The following is a 16,822-nucleotide window of genomic DNA, read 5'->3' as shown; positions in this document are numbered from 1 at the left end:
GCTCCTATTTATGTTATTAATAAAGCCAAGGATCCCATGTGCTTTTTAAAATAGCTTTCTGTACTTGTCCTTCCACCTTCAAGGATTTGTGACCACACCCCCCCAAGGTCTCTGTTCTTGCACCCCCTTTAGAATTGTACCATTTAGTTCATATTCCCTCCCTCATTCTTCCTACCAAAATGCATCACTTCACACTTCATTGCACTCAATTTCATCTGCCATGTGCCTGCCCATTTTACCGGACTGTCCATGTAATCCTGAAGTCTGTTCCTATCCTCCTCTTGTTTACTACATTTCTGAGTTGAATATCATCTGCAAACTTCGAAATTATGTATACCCAAATCCAGCTCATTAATATTTATCAAAGAGCAGTGGTCCAATATACCGACCCCTGGGGAACAACACTGAATACTTCCCTCCAGTCTGAAAATCAACTGTTCACCACTACTCTCTGCTTTCTGCCCCATAGCCAATTTTGTATCCATGCTGCCAATGTCCCTTTAATGCCATGGGCTTTAAGTTTGCTAACATGTCTATTATGTGATACTTTGTCAATCACCTTTTGGAAGTGCATATACACAAAATCAACTACCCTACCCTCATCAACCCCTACTTCTTGAGTGCATGATGTAAGGAATCTATAAAAGCCATCATGACTGCCACTCCAGAGGCAGCAATACCACCCCCGCAGAACCTCCTCCAGATGCCCTGCGACCAGCGAATCCTGGACTGTCATACTCACCAACCAGACTATTCTACATATGATGCCATACGCCCCGCACTATGTTCTAAATGAGTCATAGACTACCCCAAATTATCCACCATATGAGACCGTAATCGTGCCAGGCTGTAACAGTCAGAATTATTTGTCAGATAGCACTGATCAAAGATGTAACCCTTCTCCAAACAGAACTGTTTTACATCAGTGGTAGAATCCCTGAATGCTAACTACAACACTCTTTGAAATTAAGTATCACTCCCTTACATAATCAAGCACATCTGTGAAGCAATCCCAGTTTGAAAATCTTGACAGTTTTATAGAAAATTAGGTACAAAGTGATCCAGAGAGGAGAGAAAAAAAAATATCAGGGAACAAAAATGGACTCCATAGTTTGGCCACTAGGGGGAGCAATTCACCGTTGTGAAGTCCTGAAAGCACCGGTTCCAGGCGCAACAAAACACATATCCTGACCATTGAACATAAGAGCCACAATGAAGGAGCTATGGCAAATTGGGGGGGGACTTAGGAACCACTGACATCATTGACCATCCCACCCTCCCACACGAATATGTGCCATCATTGAGGACCCAAGGGAGACATCAGGGGAAACAAATCTCTCTCAAATCATTAGCATTGAATTTGCAGTTGGAGGCTTCCTGCGGGGAAATGCCCACGATCCACAAATAAAATGCCCCTGTACCTGGTGGTCCGGGAGGTATGGAGACTCATCGTCTTGGGCCTCTCTGGGTACCCGCAGGTAGAGGTCCACGTATCTCAGGGGCACTCGTGGTTCACAAGTTCACGTGGGCCAGCCCAACGAATGAAAGAAGGGAATCCCATTATTCATGCTTATGGGGATTACCTTGTATGGAAACCTCAGAAGGATGAATGGAATACACCAAAAATACATCTACACGCCGAATAAATTTTTTAAAACATTACATATTTAAAATTGAAGTGGCATTTAATTAAATATTTAAAACAAAAATTTAAATTTTTTGAAAAATAAATTAAAATGTTTCAACAGGGCTAAAAATAAACCTACCTTATTGCACAAGTTTTTTTTTTAAATGTATAAATGATTAAAAAACATTAAAATAGTTTTTTCAAACTCTTGCGCTGGAAAATGCAGGCCTTACGCCTGGTTTTACTAGGCATAAGAATCTCACGGGCAGACAGCCCAACACTCCACCTGTGGGTGCCCTTTTCCCGGGGAGGCATTGAATCCGTCAAAAAAATTCTTGACAGATCGCATGTTCCGGGCTTTCGCACACACACTCAGCGTGTGAAAACCCTGCACTTGCGCGGCCCTTACAGACGCATGCGCACCTCCTACGCACACGTAGGGCTGCAAATTACGTCACATTAAATCGTTTAAAGCTTTGGATTGTTTGGCCCTGATTTTAACTGCAGGCTGGTTTTCGGTGGGTGAGCTTTGATGTCTGTTCAAAACTCAGTCGTGCTGGAAAATAAAATGTACAGGGGCATTTCAACTCCTGGGATTCATTTAAATGGCAAATCCTGACTTTCCACCCATTCCGGGCAGAGTTGACAGCAAGCGGTACAAAGTCTGGAAACCCATCACCGAGCAGGCGAGTCCCTGTGAACGGTTGCCAAGCCATCCCACAGAGTTCCCACAATCAGGAGGTAATTAGATCGAGGCGGGAAGGTCTTCGATTTCCTTGTGGGGTTCAGAAGAGCACCACTGCTCCTGGGTTCACAAGGAAATCTTTTTTTCAAAAAGCAAACTTGCCTTTTTGGGTCTCTTCTGGAGCCAAGATACATATTCTATAAAAGATCCCTGCCGGCTTTGGGCGGGTGTCCTTGCCGCCTGCTCCGGAGAACAAGTAAATTTGAAACCCAGAAGCTGCCAGCAGCTTCAGGGTGGGTTAAGTAACTTGGGGATTGTAACTGCCCATCTATTTCCTCAGGTGGGTAGGGTTAAGATCAACCCCTTCAGCTTTGCCATTTTCCCAGCAAAAACAGAGGCGGGGCGGGAAATTTACCGCCCGATTAATGTTTGCGCTTTGTGGAGCAACTTTCATCATTTGGACCTTGCGCCTCAGCGCAAAAGGGTGGCATTGTACTTCTTTTGCAGCGCAAAAACGGAATCCTCGCCAGCTTTAGTGCGGGGCTGGGAGCGCTCCGAGAGAGGCCTTAGCAGGGGAAAAAAAGAAAGAAATTGACAAAAACTTTCAAAAAAATTGCCAACACCCATGTCACACAAATTGCTGCAAAAATATAAAAAGACAAAAACTTTCAACGTACTTTTTTTTTTTAAAAAACAGTTTATCCAACTCACCGCCGCCAGCAGGGCTGGACCGCTGTGTTGTCCCTGGCATTCATCGCGGGGCGCGTTTGCGGCACATGGGTTGGGTGAGTGACAAAACCTCTGCCGGTGTCCCAATGCAAGCCGTTGAACACCTGCCGCAGCTCTCCCCAAGCACCGTTGCAAAAACCGACCCGAGGATTGCGTCCGGATGGAAAACAGCTGACCGCCCCATTTGCCACCGCGGAGGGTCAAAACACAGCGAAAACCCGGTCGCAAACGACCCGAAAATCCAGTCCTATGTTTATTAAACCATGTAATAATGTAATTTTGTTCCAAGAACTTGTGTGCCATTTTCCAATTATCTAGTTGTAAATGACAGTAAAAGATTAAATGAAATCTGCTTTTATGTAACCTCATTAGCAATTCTGCATGAGCCCCAATTAGTTTTGCCTAAATCCATGGCAGACAAATGGATTTGTTTCAAGTTTCATTCTAATGGTGCTGCCTCAGCAGCATTTTAAAAGCACTGCAAGCAGTGAGGCAGGATTATACACTGCCTATTTGCATTACTGTGCTGTGCGATGCGATGCTGCTCATCTACTCTTGCCATTCATTAATGGTTCGTTTTCCTCATTTCTTAGAAACTGAATGGCAGTACAGCTATTGTGATTTGGATGTTTAAAAAAAAAACTTATTTACGATTTGAAATACAGATTTGCAGCAAAATCGAAAAGGAGATATCTCACACATACAATGATGTTGCCCGGCACGGTTTAGCTCCTCTGGCAGAGACGCATTGTAATGTTGGGAGTGGCACTCATGCCAAGCATACAGGTCAACTGAAAAATAGCATCCTATTATAAACAGCATAGGAACAGGAGTTGGTCATTAAGCCCCTCAAGCCTGTTCCACCATTCAATCAGATCATGACTGATCTGTACCTCAAATCCATTTACCCAGCATTCATCCAGATCTCTTGATACCCTTATCTAATAAAAAAACATCAATCTCAGTCTTAAACATTTCAATCAACCTAGCATTCAAAGCCTTTGAGGGAAGAGAGTTCCAGATTTCCACTACCCTTTTGTCAAAAAATGTTTCCTGATTTCACTCCCGAATGACCGAGCTCTAATTATAAGATTGTGTGCCCATTTTCTGGTTTCCCTCACCAGAGGAAATAGTTTCCGTATCTACCCTGTCAAATCCTTTCATCATTTTAAACCACCCTTCAACCTTCTATGCTTAAGGGAATAAAAGCTCAGTTTATGCAGTCTGTTCTCATGATTTAATGCTCAAAGTGCCAGTTATCATTCTAGTGAATCCGCACTGTACCACCCCAAAGGCCAGTAAATCCTTCCCAAGATGAGGTGCCCAGAACTGAATACAGTACTCCAGATGACATCTGACCAAGACTCTATACAATTCAACCATAACTACCTCCCTTGTGGTCCATCCTCCTTGATATAAAGGCCAACATCCCATTGGCCTTTTGATTACTTTTTGTACCTTTCAGTGATCTGTTATCTTGGACTCCCAAATCTCTTCGCTCCTCCACAATTCCTAGTTTCTCACCATTAAGAAAATACTTTCTCGGATCCAAGTGGATGACCTCGTATTGAACTCCATTTGCCACAGTTTTGTTCATTCACTTAATCTGTCGATGTCCCTTTACAACTTCCTGCTCCGATCAACACAACTTACTGTGCCTCCTAACTTTGAGTCATCTGCAAACTTGGATATACAATTCTCTAATCCTTCATCCAAGTCATTGATATATATAGTGAAAAGCTGGAGGCCCGCAGTACAGATCTCTGGGGAACATCACTTGTCAGATTCTGTCAAACTGGGACAAACAAATTAAAACCGGGTGCATATAAGCAGGGCATTGATTAAAATTAATCAGTTTTAAATCTAGCTTTAAAAAAAGTTTTAGCCCTTTTGCATTTCAACGAGGATAAATAACATAAGAATTAGGAACAGGAGTAGGCCATCTAGCCCCTCGAGCCTGCTCCACCATTCAACAAGATCATGGCTGATCTGGCCGTGGACTCAGCTCCACTTACCCGCCCCGCTCCCCATAACCCTTAATTCCCCAATGGCATAAAACAACTGCACTTTCTTTTGCGGTGGGTTATAACAGTGAACTGGTAGTGTTTGCTATTATTACCCCTTTGAAACTGACCGCAACTTCAGGATTTAGCGCATGCACATCTAAACACGGAAATCCTGAAGTTGCGATCAGTCATTCATTGCTCCAACACTAATGTGCTGTGCCCTCACCTGCCCGTAACTGGCAATCAGTGGGCTTTTGCATGGTAATATCACTGTTTTAAATGTTGGATTAGGTGTAACTAGGATTGTAACAGTGTATTGACTGCTAAACAAAAGTTATGGCCCTGAATAAATAAAATTTTGTAGAGTGTTAAATTTCTCCAATGATAAAAAATTACAAAGAAGAAACTTTTTCTTTAAGTATATTTTTTTGAAGTTTGTTCATATTTCAGGTTCTATCTTATCCCATTTGAGCCCCAATCTTTGTTTTGTAAAAAGTCCGGATAAAAAGCAGCTTCTCATTTCCTGATTCCCCGTCTCAGAGTTCTGCAGTGTGATTGACTGCTTAGACAGCTTATTGACGTGACAGCAACATCACACTAGGGAATCCCCACTACACTGTGCTGAAATCACGAACGTCAAAAAAGGCAAACTCTTGCCACAGAGATCGCTGTGGGCAGCTTTCTTCGGGGCCTGTGAAACACTTTTGCTTCGCCGCTGACCACAAATCACCGTCACTGGCCATTAAATACACAAGATTGCACATTGTCTCCATAAATTTGGCATTTTTATTGCAACAAAGCATGCTGTTTTTTCAGGCAGGTGTCAAGTATTGTGACAGAGAGGAAGAAAAACTCAAGTAATGAAAGATGAAAAGAAAAGAAAGCAGCTATTCACTTTGAATGTCTCTTTTAATCACAATGCCCCAGTTTGTATTTCCTGGTCAGTGTGGAGTTAGCTCAGTGCTTCTGAGCTAGAGATGGGAAAATCAGCTGAGGTTCCAACTTCTGGTCTGCATTTAGTGTTGAGTGTTGGAAAGTGAATGACTGTAGACAGTGGGTCAAACTTGGCTGTGGCACACTCCACTGTTGAGTGACCTATCCACACTCACTGCCTAAACTTCTACATGCAAGATGGAGACCTGGATGAGCTAGCAGAGTGCTGGTGCTGCCAAACTACATCACAGTAAGAACCAGCACCTACAGGAGGAAAATGGAATGGGGTAGTTAATAAGAATCTGTGTCTTTCAAGAGAGACGTGGAGGAGAATGGGTGACATAGCAGAGTCAAAAACATCTTTATTTTCTCTAGCTCTCGAGGACCACTCCGCAATAAGCCCTCCCCCCACCCCCCCAATATAGAGAGCGACAAAAGAATAGGTACTTGCTATTATATATATATTTGCAGAATTAATGGGCTCAAAATTGGCCAGGAGTTGCTCCATTCTTTTTTTGAATCAACTTGATTTTTCTGGAGTATCTTAAAAATCCCCATTTTGCACATTCAATTGGCGCCGGTGTGTGAGTTAGTTAGGATTTTTTTTCGTTTCGATTTTTTTTCCAAAAGGGTGCGTTACCAGCCACCTACGCCCGTTTTGGCCATTTAGGCCACTTTGGACAGATAATAGTTGCTCCAAACTAACTTATGTGGCCAGCATATGTGGTCACTTGTGGCCGCACAGAAAAGCCTTGGAGAGTTAAGAAATCAGCGCAGGTAGGTACATCTGAGACCATTCGGCCAGAGATAGGGGTGGGAAGGGAAGCGGAGAGGACCTTGCAGAGCACTAAACAAAGCACAACAACATTCGAGACACATAAAAACATTCAACAAGAAATAAAAAATAAAACTAAGTCCTACCTTCCTATCAAAACTCGGCCTGGGAAGTCAGCGGGCCAGCCGGTGTGGGAGGCCACTCAGCCGCGGGACGACGGGGAGAGCACAGGCCGCTGACATTCAAGCAGAAAATGACTTCTGAGATAAATTGCCAACCTGCCAAAGGAGACATGGAACCTCGACTTCCACGACCGACCAACTCTCTCGCTCGCTCTCCGACTCTTCCAGCGAATGTAGTTCTAGCCCGGCGCGCGTCATGAGGCCACTCGGCCTAGGATAGGGACAGTCGCATCGGGTCCCACGCTGCAGAGGAGCTACTTCGCATGTGCGAAACCTCCAGTCCGCATGCAGAGAGCTGCCGGCACCGTTTCTCACACAGGACCCTAGCTACGCCCCCTAATCGACAGACCACACCGCACCAAGCCATGAGAGAGGCCACAGAGCGGCCAGAATCCGGAGACATCTTTTCGGCGCCGTTTTCAGCCCACAAAGTCGGCGCACCTCTGGAGAGTGCGCCGAAAAAAAACCAGGTTGGCCAATTTTGAGCCCCATGTGTTTGAGAAACAGCTTCTGATTTTCAGAAACAAAAGTTTACACAATATGTATTTGTTTAAAAAACAAATTAGAGCCCTAAATACTCCTTAAAGAATAATATTTTAAAATTGAGAGAGTGTTAACAAATTGAAAACTTGCTCATCCATTGTGACCGCAATAGTAACTCACCTACACATTCCACAAGGGTAATCTGCCGAGCCACTGTTCTCTGTATGAGGAATGGAAGGCCTGATCCACTGCCTGATGTGCAGGAGTGATCCAACAGGTCCTGTTAGAAAAAGACATTATCCTGCAAAATTTACTGCAATTATTTATTTTTGAAAACATTTTTAATCCTTCAGAATATTTTTTTTTTTAAAAAGAGGAAGACAAGATTTGTCATTCTTTGAGTCACAACAGCAGCTTCCTCTTGCAATCATGTCCATTGAACACAAAACTATTGTTATAGGCATCTTCTCACTAGCTCGGGTTAGCTATCAGTACAGAAAGTGTTGGCAAGACAAAGATCCTGCCACTACTGCACTACGTCACATGTACAAGACACGCACGTTCTGTGTAAAATGTATAGTTTCAGTCCTATTAGCAAGATAGATAAAATAACAAACATTTGCATATCAAAATTGCCAATTAGTTTTCCAATACGTGTTCACGTTGTAGTGCACATAACAAGTCCTTGGTTTAAAGTTTGAACGAAGGAAGCGGCTGGGTGGCACAGTTTAAGTGTGCATAAAACACTGCTACTGATGAGATATGGACTCTTAAACTCCACAATTTTACCATACCATGTTCCAAGCTTCTTAAAAACAAATTGCATGTGTATATTCTTTTGGGGGGGGGGGGGGGGGGGGGGGGGCCGGGGAGAGAATACTCCAAGGGCTGGAAATTCATCAACCTTCCATTGCGTTTTTTGGCGGTATTTCGTCGTTTTGGGCGGAAAACAGTGGGCGGGAAATTCATTGACGTCTTCCATCGGCAGTTTTGAAATACCGCTGGAGAGTGTTCTGCCAGAGAGCAAAACTGGAAAAAGTGCTTTCGTCTGAGTTTGGTCACAGTGGTGACCCGTAATTAAGATTTTTTTTAAATGCAGAGGAAAACCTGTTGGTACAGCCTTTGGAAACTGCAGTAGGTGTGAAAACCTGCCACAAAAGGTAAGTTAAAGTTTATTTTAAAATTCTTTCGCAGCAATTCACTAGAAAAGGGTCTTGTGAATGTTTTGTAATTTTTTATTTTTTGGAAAAATAGTGTGTGTTTTCTCCCCACTCCCTAGGCCCAACTCGCAGCGGTAATCGGACTAAAGTTGGCGAGGATCGCGGTTTCCGCCATGAATCCTCGTGCAACGTCAATTTTTCCCGCCAGGTGGATTTTTTCATGAATCTTCCACCTCGAAATCATAGCGAAGTCATAGCATTTTTTTGGCGGCAAACCGGTGGTAGCAGTTTTTCATGAACTTCCAGCTCTTGGGTTTACTGTCATTTATTTAGAAAATGTATGAGATAGAAGATACAAAAGCGTTAGATTTATAAAATCTGGCCAGTTTTCAAAATATATAAACTGATTTGATAGCAAAAATTGCCAGGATCCAACAGTGCTTTTGACCAGAGACCGGGAAGCAAACATAAAAGCCTCACAATCAAAAAAAAAGCCGATGATAAAGGATAGATATAAAGGAGCAATCCTTACTGCTAATGTGCTATCTCCAACATTAGAGGCAATCAGTCCATCAATGGCACCATATTCAACCTCTCGAGTATTTAGTCTTTGCATCTGATTTTGGTGGAGCCTTCGCAATATCAGTACTGTCACCATGGAGACAATGATCAGCACAATTACTGGAGCAATAACAACAATAGTCAGGGTTCTTGCACTGTAACCCAATGCTGCTCCTTGCTGCGACTTTCCTTTGAAAGGAAGGAAAAGAAATGATGAAAAAGACATCAAGCATTTATTAATGCTGAACATTTATAAGAAGACAGGCCAAAACTTCAAATTTCCCTAAAATGTCATGGACATTTTACATTATATGTGACTACTTCAACAACATATTTAATATGATTAAATCTGGAGGTCAAAGAGTATATACACATTCTTTTAGAAAGGAGTAATGGTTTTCCTGTCGATCAACCCCTTTCAAAAGCAGCATAATTAAACAGATATACCTTTGTCAGATGAGTCAGTGAATTAACCCAGTGAACAATTAAGCCATAAAGGTCCCAGGTTCAAACTCAGTTCCATGCAGAGTTTAGCCGATCTCAATTGAGACAGCTGTTGGGTCATTACTTTGGCTTCACTGCCCCTTGGTTTGTCAGGGAGGGGAAAAACCACAGTAAAGATTCCCACCCCTATTCAATATCCAGGGGGTTGACCCCCATTGAAGTTTCTGTGTGGGTGTCAGGTGAAAGCAGAACCAAGCTAGGCTGTGCTGTTCCTCGTGATTGTATTGCACCAACATTCAGTCAAGACCCACATGTAAGTAATGATCATTTGGGTTAAATAGTGCAAACAACAATGCCTGTAAAAACTACCTCAATAGGAAACTAAAGCCTTAAGGAGAGAAGATGGAGAAAAAGTGGAAAAAGAAATCCTGAACTAAAATGTAAATATTTCGGTTTCTCTCTCCACAGATGCTGCCTGACCTGCTGAGCAATGTTTCCTGTAAGCTGCGCTTTGTTCTGCACGGCCTGTTTCTTTACATTTCCACACATGTGCGATATTTACAATGGGGAAGCCGGTGAGTGGCCTGCATGGGACTATTCCCATTACTGCGCTGTTGCGCAGCTTAGAGGGAACATTGCAGAGTATTTCCAGCATTTTCTGTTTATATTTCCAATTTCTAGCATCCACAGTATTTTGCCTATGTAAAGATTTCTAACTAATTTTTTTAGTCCCCAAGATATACAACTCAAGAGCAATAGTAACAGTTTATATTTCCATTTATAAAGGGAATACATGCCCCAGCTTTGTAGCGCCGCACAATTTTTTGCTACGTGGTAAAATTATCAGATACATTCAACTCAGCATTGACAAAAAATATCAAGCAATCTATGGAAAGGAAACACAATGATCATAAACTTAACATTAAACAAATGTTTGTGGCATGAGACAACCTGTTATCGTCTGCCCTTGTTGCACCTTCTGACAATGCAGAGATACGAAGGCCCATGTAGTGAACAGAGCTGTATTTTACAATCTTATGGCATGACATATGGTGACAGGGTTGCCCTATATTCTGACAGTTTTCTACATTACGTCCTGAAAAGCATCACTAGACTGGCATCTCATTGGAGATCGCAGGGTCTCACCCGATATACTCACTTAGAAATATCCAAGTAGACTGTGTAATAGCCTTAAACCAGCTGATCTGTATTCAAGTGGATTTATATTGATACCTTAGCAGGAATATGGAGCACAGCATTTGGCTGTAGTGAGAGCCCAACAGAAACCGCCTCAAACAGCACAAAAACACCAACTATCATTCAAAAGATTAGAACTTCGTTCGGCCTCAGGAAAAGCAGATCATAAATAGCACAGTATAGCTCGAGCTTACTTTAGCTCTCTTCTGTAAATAATTAAAATTTTGTTGATATACTGTTCAACATCTGCTATTATTTGCTAAAAAAAGTCATCTGGAATTCAAGATCAAGTTTTTAAAAAAATCCACTGAGGTGCATGAACCCGATCAGTCAGTCAAATAACAAATAAGCACAAGAAAGTTAAACATTTGCTTCAAGTTTGATTCTATGGGCTCAATTTTCCCCAAAGCATTTTTTTGGCGTACTTGAAGAGTTTTGTGGGCCAAATACGCCAAAAAAAAAGTGTTGCAAGTTTCCCCGTTGGATCTCTTCATTTTGGCGTGGCCTAACCCGAGGGGGTGGAGCCTTGATCTGCACCAAAAAGATCGGGCTGCCATGGTAACCAGGGACACAATGCGAGCTGAGGCTGCAAAATGAAGCATGCAGCCACCTCCGAACACATTAAAAGAATTGAAAAACACATAGCACCACCCTGTCCGGTCCAGTCGCATTCTCGGACGCTGGGCCATCTCTTTCCCTCCCACCCCACCCCACCCTCCCTCCCTCCCTCCCTGGCGGTGTGAGAACCGGACAGCCTTCGGGTGAGGTTGGAGGCAAGTTGCTGCTATGTGTTTTTCAATTCTTTCAGTGTGTCCGGGCATCTGCTGCACCGCTTTCCTTGCCTGCGCCAATTTGCTTAACTCTAGGGAAGGTTTTTCAGGACAAGCCACATACGCTGGCCTAATCAGAACTGGAGTAACTCTCAGCTGACCAAACTTCCCTAAATGGCCAGAGGTGGCGTAGGTGGCTGGTTACGCCCACTTTGGCTGAAAAAAAAAACCCGACTTAAAAATTTCGTAACTAACTGAGTTACGCTGGTGCAAATTGATTGGGGAAAGTGGGGATTTTTAAGTTAGGCCAGAAAAAGCAGCCTGCTCCCAAAAAAAACTGCAAATACTGGGGAAAATTGAGCCCATAAAACTACCTGCTCTGGTGCTTAGCCTCTCAAACCTTACCCGATAAACTAACTGCTCCCCTGGCTCATCAGGGAAACTTCCCTGTCAAATTAAGATATTCAAACCAAGGATCACTGTGCTTGTGCACAAGAGGGATATAAAACGGATACTCCTAACTACAGAACAGTATCCCCACTAGTTGTCTCAAAAACTCAAAGCAGTGAATTATAAGCTGTTGCAAACCTCAATCACCGAATGTGCTGGCAGTCCATTGGAACACCAATACAGGACACCAGAGTGGTCAACATAGCTTCACACCCACAACACCACGTACCAAGTTCTCAAACTTGGCAGTTTTTGATTAGATATATGCCCATTCCAATGATGATCTGCTGCAGCTGAAATACACCAAGGTTCTCCCTGCACTGCAGTGTGAAGGCGTGCAAGGAAAACTTCAAATTACATTGCATTGTATAGGAATGCTGAAGCAGAGGCGTTGGAAGTAAAATGTGATTTGACTTAAAATGGGTGAGAAAGAGAACCAACCAGCAGCATAAATTCAGCAGATATAATCCAATGTTCAGAACTGATGAGAGGTGGGCAACAAAACCTTATAAACAACATAACATGGACTCAGGTTGCTTGAATTAGAAAAGCTGCTAAACTGAGTGCCGAGGATAAGAACTAAAAGAGATGCACTGCAATTATCACAGTCAAGATTCACCTGCAAAGTATACCATGGAAATGGAGTTAATAGGTCATTTTACTTGTGAGGAAAGAATGAGAAGCCTCGGGGCTCGATTTTCCAGTGACATGTGCTTCTGTTTTCACCCCGGGAGGGGCAGCAATGCCTCGGTGAGCTCTTCTGGGCGGACGGTCAGCTTCCAGCGGGGGTTTTCAGGGCCAGTTTTGTGCGCCCACGGAGCAGTACCGCCCAGAAAAGTGCAACACCCCTAGTTGCGACACTGGCTCACTTTTGGACTCCTGCCTGACCCGTATGCCCCGCAGCTGAGACCGCTGACTGTGAAAGTGGGCAGTCCAACCTATACTGGCTGCAGTGAGGTAAATAATGTCCAGCTCAAGTAATTGTGATTAGTTTGTCTTTTTTTCGATTTATGTTGTGGTGGTGTGGGCTATGTATTGGGAATGTTTTTGGTGGGTTTTTTTGCCAAGTTTTTTTTTCTCCCCAGGTCTCAGAGTGCTCCTGGGCCGGCTGTTTAGCTCGGGATTTCTGTATGCTCAGCTGGCCTTGCGCCCCAAGAGTGCTACAATGCCCCCCCCCCCACACTCAGAGCCCGGCTGCCCAATTTTGACCAGAGCTGCAAACTGTGCCCAGGCGCAACCTTTACCGTCCCGAAATCAGCAAAGCCGAAAATCCAGCCCTTATAAATATCTGAATTTCTACGCACCTTTACCTTAAGTGCAGGCAACAGGAAATTGAAGGAAAGTGATAGCAGACATTGGTGACAGTGTAACTGTATCTGGGCGTTTGTACCATCAATAACTTGTCTGAAGGGATTCAGAAAGTCTGGAATCCGATAACAATTACCAGATAAATTGGATAACTGATCTACTGAAGAGTTTTTCAGAAGACTGAATAAAACTGCTTGAGCTTGAGTTAGTGATGATAAAGATTCCCTTGACGTTGGCCCAATTAATAAGTGCCATAACAGCAGCATATTACTTACTCCACATTTTCATTGCTGTTGCACCACAAATTTAGCTTTTGTATTTTCATGGTTGGAGTAACAGACTGCAGTAACCTGCAGGCATTATACTATAAATTGGATCTGAAAACATATTAATTTATGATATTGCTGAGATATATTTTGGGGGATACTTGCAGGAAAAAATGACAGTACAACAAAAGCTACATATCTTAAAAAAAAACAATCTGATTGCCAAAATTGCTTCAGACAAAAATTGAGGCTCATTTTCTCAAGAAATAGAAAGATTCTCACAACCCCTAGCACCAAGTTAGGGGAGCAGCTCCAACACGCTTCAATAGAGGAGCTGGCCTTTTGCGACATAACTGGTGAGCTTAATTGGATACTTCACTGCCTCACGGGACAAAAATACAGATATTTATCACATTGGAATACCTACACATTGCACATTGACTACGGTATAGTATCCCGATATGGCCCTTACGGCTAATGGGATCAAGGGGTATGGAGAGAAAGCAGGAAAGGGGTACTGAGGTGAATGATCAGCCATGATCTTATTGAATGGTGGTGCAAGTTCGAAAGGCCTACTCCTGCACCTATTTTCTATGTTTCTACACATGATTGGTCCTCTTATTGCAAAATCAACACAAGCAGTCCATTAGGAAATTGTCCTTGGCCCTTAGTCCTAATTTATCAGGTTGCTAAAGTCATCTAAATTGACATTACAAACCTACAAATAATTTATCTCCTTAGTACTTAAAATAATACATCATCACGAAAGATTGGCCCGACTGTTCACCTACCACTATCTATAAAGTTGCTAAGCTTATAAATGAAGTCAGCATTCCACTCCTACATTTAGTAAACATATTAGAGCTAATTGGAGACAAGATCGCTGGAAAGGCAGTAGAAGAGTGAACATCCTCCAGTAGCCAAAATTAGCATTCTACACAGGATACTATACCGCAGTGAGAAAAAACATCTCTTGCTGCTGGACTCAGAACAGTCTAAAGCCATACAAACTAGTGGAGTAGAAAAAAGTGACCTACTACAATGTCATAGAACTACAGCTGAGCAGTCAGTCCCTTCCAAAATCAAGACTGATCAGCACTGAGAGAGAGGCACGCCAAAGCTAAAGCCAGACCCCCAAATCCAAGAACCAATGCTGATGCATTTCAACATTCTGCGTGTATCTCAAATGTCTGCACAGAATACCACCACAGCAGATTCAAATATTTACGAAGCTTCTGTCGTGGCACTTTCTCTCAGATAGCATTACCTGAAACACTATCCACAGCATGCAGATGTTTAACGGCAGAGCTAACCACCTTTAAAAAAAAAAATCAGCAAACAGAGTGGGGAATATCTTTCCATGTGATACAAAAGCAAGTATTGGTATAAGAATGACAGAGGTAGCCTAAAACATAAACACACATGTAACCATTCCACAACTATAAACGTTCAATAACTGAAAACATCAACTACAGACACAGGCTCAGCTTCCACATGAATGCTGATGACACCCAGCTCTATCTCACCATCACCTCCTGACTCCTCTACCGTGTGTTGCAAGACTGCTGGTCTAACCTCCAGGATTGGATGAATTACAATTTCATCTAGTTAAACATTGCGAAGACCAAAGCCATCGTCTTCGGCCCCTCACCACAAACTCCCGACACTTACGACCAATTTGATCCCCCTCTTCAGCTACTGCCTCAGGCTGACCCAGACTGTTTGCAATTTGTGTCCTATTCAACTCCACGCTGAGCTTTTGACTCCATAGCTTCTCCATCACAAAGACCGCCTACTTCCACCTTGTAAGATTGTCTACCTCCACTCCTATCTCAGTCCATCTGCTGCTGACACCCTCATCCATATCTTTATCATGTTTAGATTTGGCCACTCCAGTGCTCTCTTCACCACCCTCCCACCCACCACCCTCCATACACTTCAGCTCATCCAAAACACTGCTACCCATATCCTATCCTCCTCACTGACCTACATCAGCTCCTGATCCCTCAATACTTCAAACTTAAAATTCTCATCCTCGTGTCAAAATTCCTTCATGACCTTGACACTCCTTACATCTGTAACCCCCTCCTCCAGCCCCCCTAAATTATCTGTTCTTCTGACTCAAATTAATGAAATGGGTCTGTAATAAAAGCAAAGCATCTCAACACCCAATAGGTTTAATGAAAAGGTGGTGGTGACAGAGTAAGATGTTAGTCTGTAAACTCTGTAGTTTAGATGTGAAGGATGTTAGACATAAATATCATCAATATAAATTCTGGGATTGTAAACATCAACTGATTATTCTTGCCCAACAAATATTGAAACCAGAACATAATTGCATGGATTTGAACCTAGCCTACTTATCTATTTATTCAGGTATTATCGGGGAAAATTGATGTAATTGCTAGGAGATAAAATGGGAACCAGAACAGGGTCCACAGAACTGACAGGAATGGCACAGAACAAATTAGATAGTTATTTTTCCCTCACTGGTGATCAGTAGCAAGCCATGGATGTAGCTTAAATATAAGTTGGATCTCCAGAAACAGATGAAGCGGAGGAAAGAAAAAAAGTGAAGAAATGAAGAGAAATCAATGTGGATGATGAGCCAAATTGAAAACGGTGGTAGAAAAAGAGTGGTAAACACTTTGTTCTCATCAAAAACAGCTTGACCCACACTGTGGTATGCTGAGCTGTATCATGTGCAATAGTATAAAGCTAGAAATAATAATGCTGGTAATCACTTTTGAGCTCTTTTTAAAAGTTAGAATGTTAGCTTTAGTAAACAGAAAAGGAAGAGATAAGAAGTGTAAAACAATAACAGGCAAGATCCCCGCATGCAGTATATATTCAAAGAGCAGTGCAGGAGGATTCAAAACAAGATTGGGTATTATTTAACAATCCAAAAGTACTAATAGTCACCCATGCTTTGCTGCTACAATCTCCCAGATAAAAGTTCACATAATCAGATCCAAGCGTTTGCACTCAGTTTGCACTATTCGGAAATGGCAGAAAGGTATCCCATTTTTTAAGTCATTGAATTCACCACATAATGCACCGTGATGTATTTATTCTAAAGACCCGTACTTTCTCTCCGTTGCTGCACAGTGTAAATTAGGGCCGAAAACATTAGACATCCATACAACACATGGACAGTCGGCAACTATACAAAAGCAAAATACTGCAGATGCTGGAAGTTGGAAATCGGAAATAAAAACAGAAAATGCTGGCAATACTCAGCAGATC

The 16,822-nt window shown here is 42.6% G+C and overlaps 1 protein-coding gene across 2 annotated transcripts in view; it reads right to left on the bottom strand.

Annotated features, from left to right (window-relative positions):
• The window catches only part of LOC139259809 (activin receptor type-1-like), a 149,160-nt gene that overhangs the window by 48,219 nt on the left and 84,119 nt on the right, over window positions 1–16,822 (bottom strand). For both annotated transcript variants that reach the window (XM_070875613.1, XM_070875614.1), the window contains 2 exons: window positions 9,113–9,330; window positions 7,601–7,700 (listed from right to left, as the gene is read on the bottom strand). In XM_070875613.1, coding sequence (XP_070731714.1) covers window positions 7,601–7,700; window positions 9,113–9,330 — 318 coding nt within the window. The remainder of the gene's footprint in view (window positions 1–7,600; window positions 7,701–9,112; window positions 9,331–16,822) is intronic.

Source organism: Pristiophorus japonicus, chromosome 3, assembly GCF_044704955.1.
Source record: "Pristiophorus japonicus isolate sPriJap1 chromosome 3, sPriJap1.hap1, whole genome shotgun sequence".
Classification (NCBI taxonomy): domain Eukaryota; kingdom Metazoa; phylum Chordata; class Chondrichthyes; family Pristiophoridae; genus Pristiophorus; species Pristiophorus japonicus.
The sequence above is the reverse complement of the archived record's forward strand: the minus strand, read 5'-3'. Positions and strand labels throughout refer to the sequence as shown.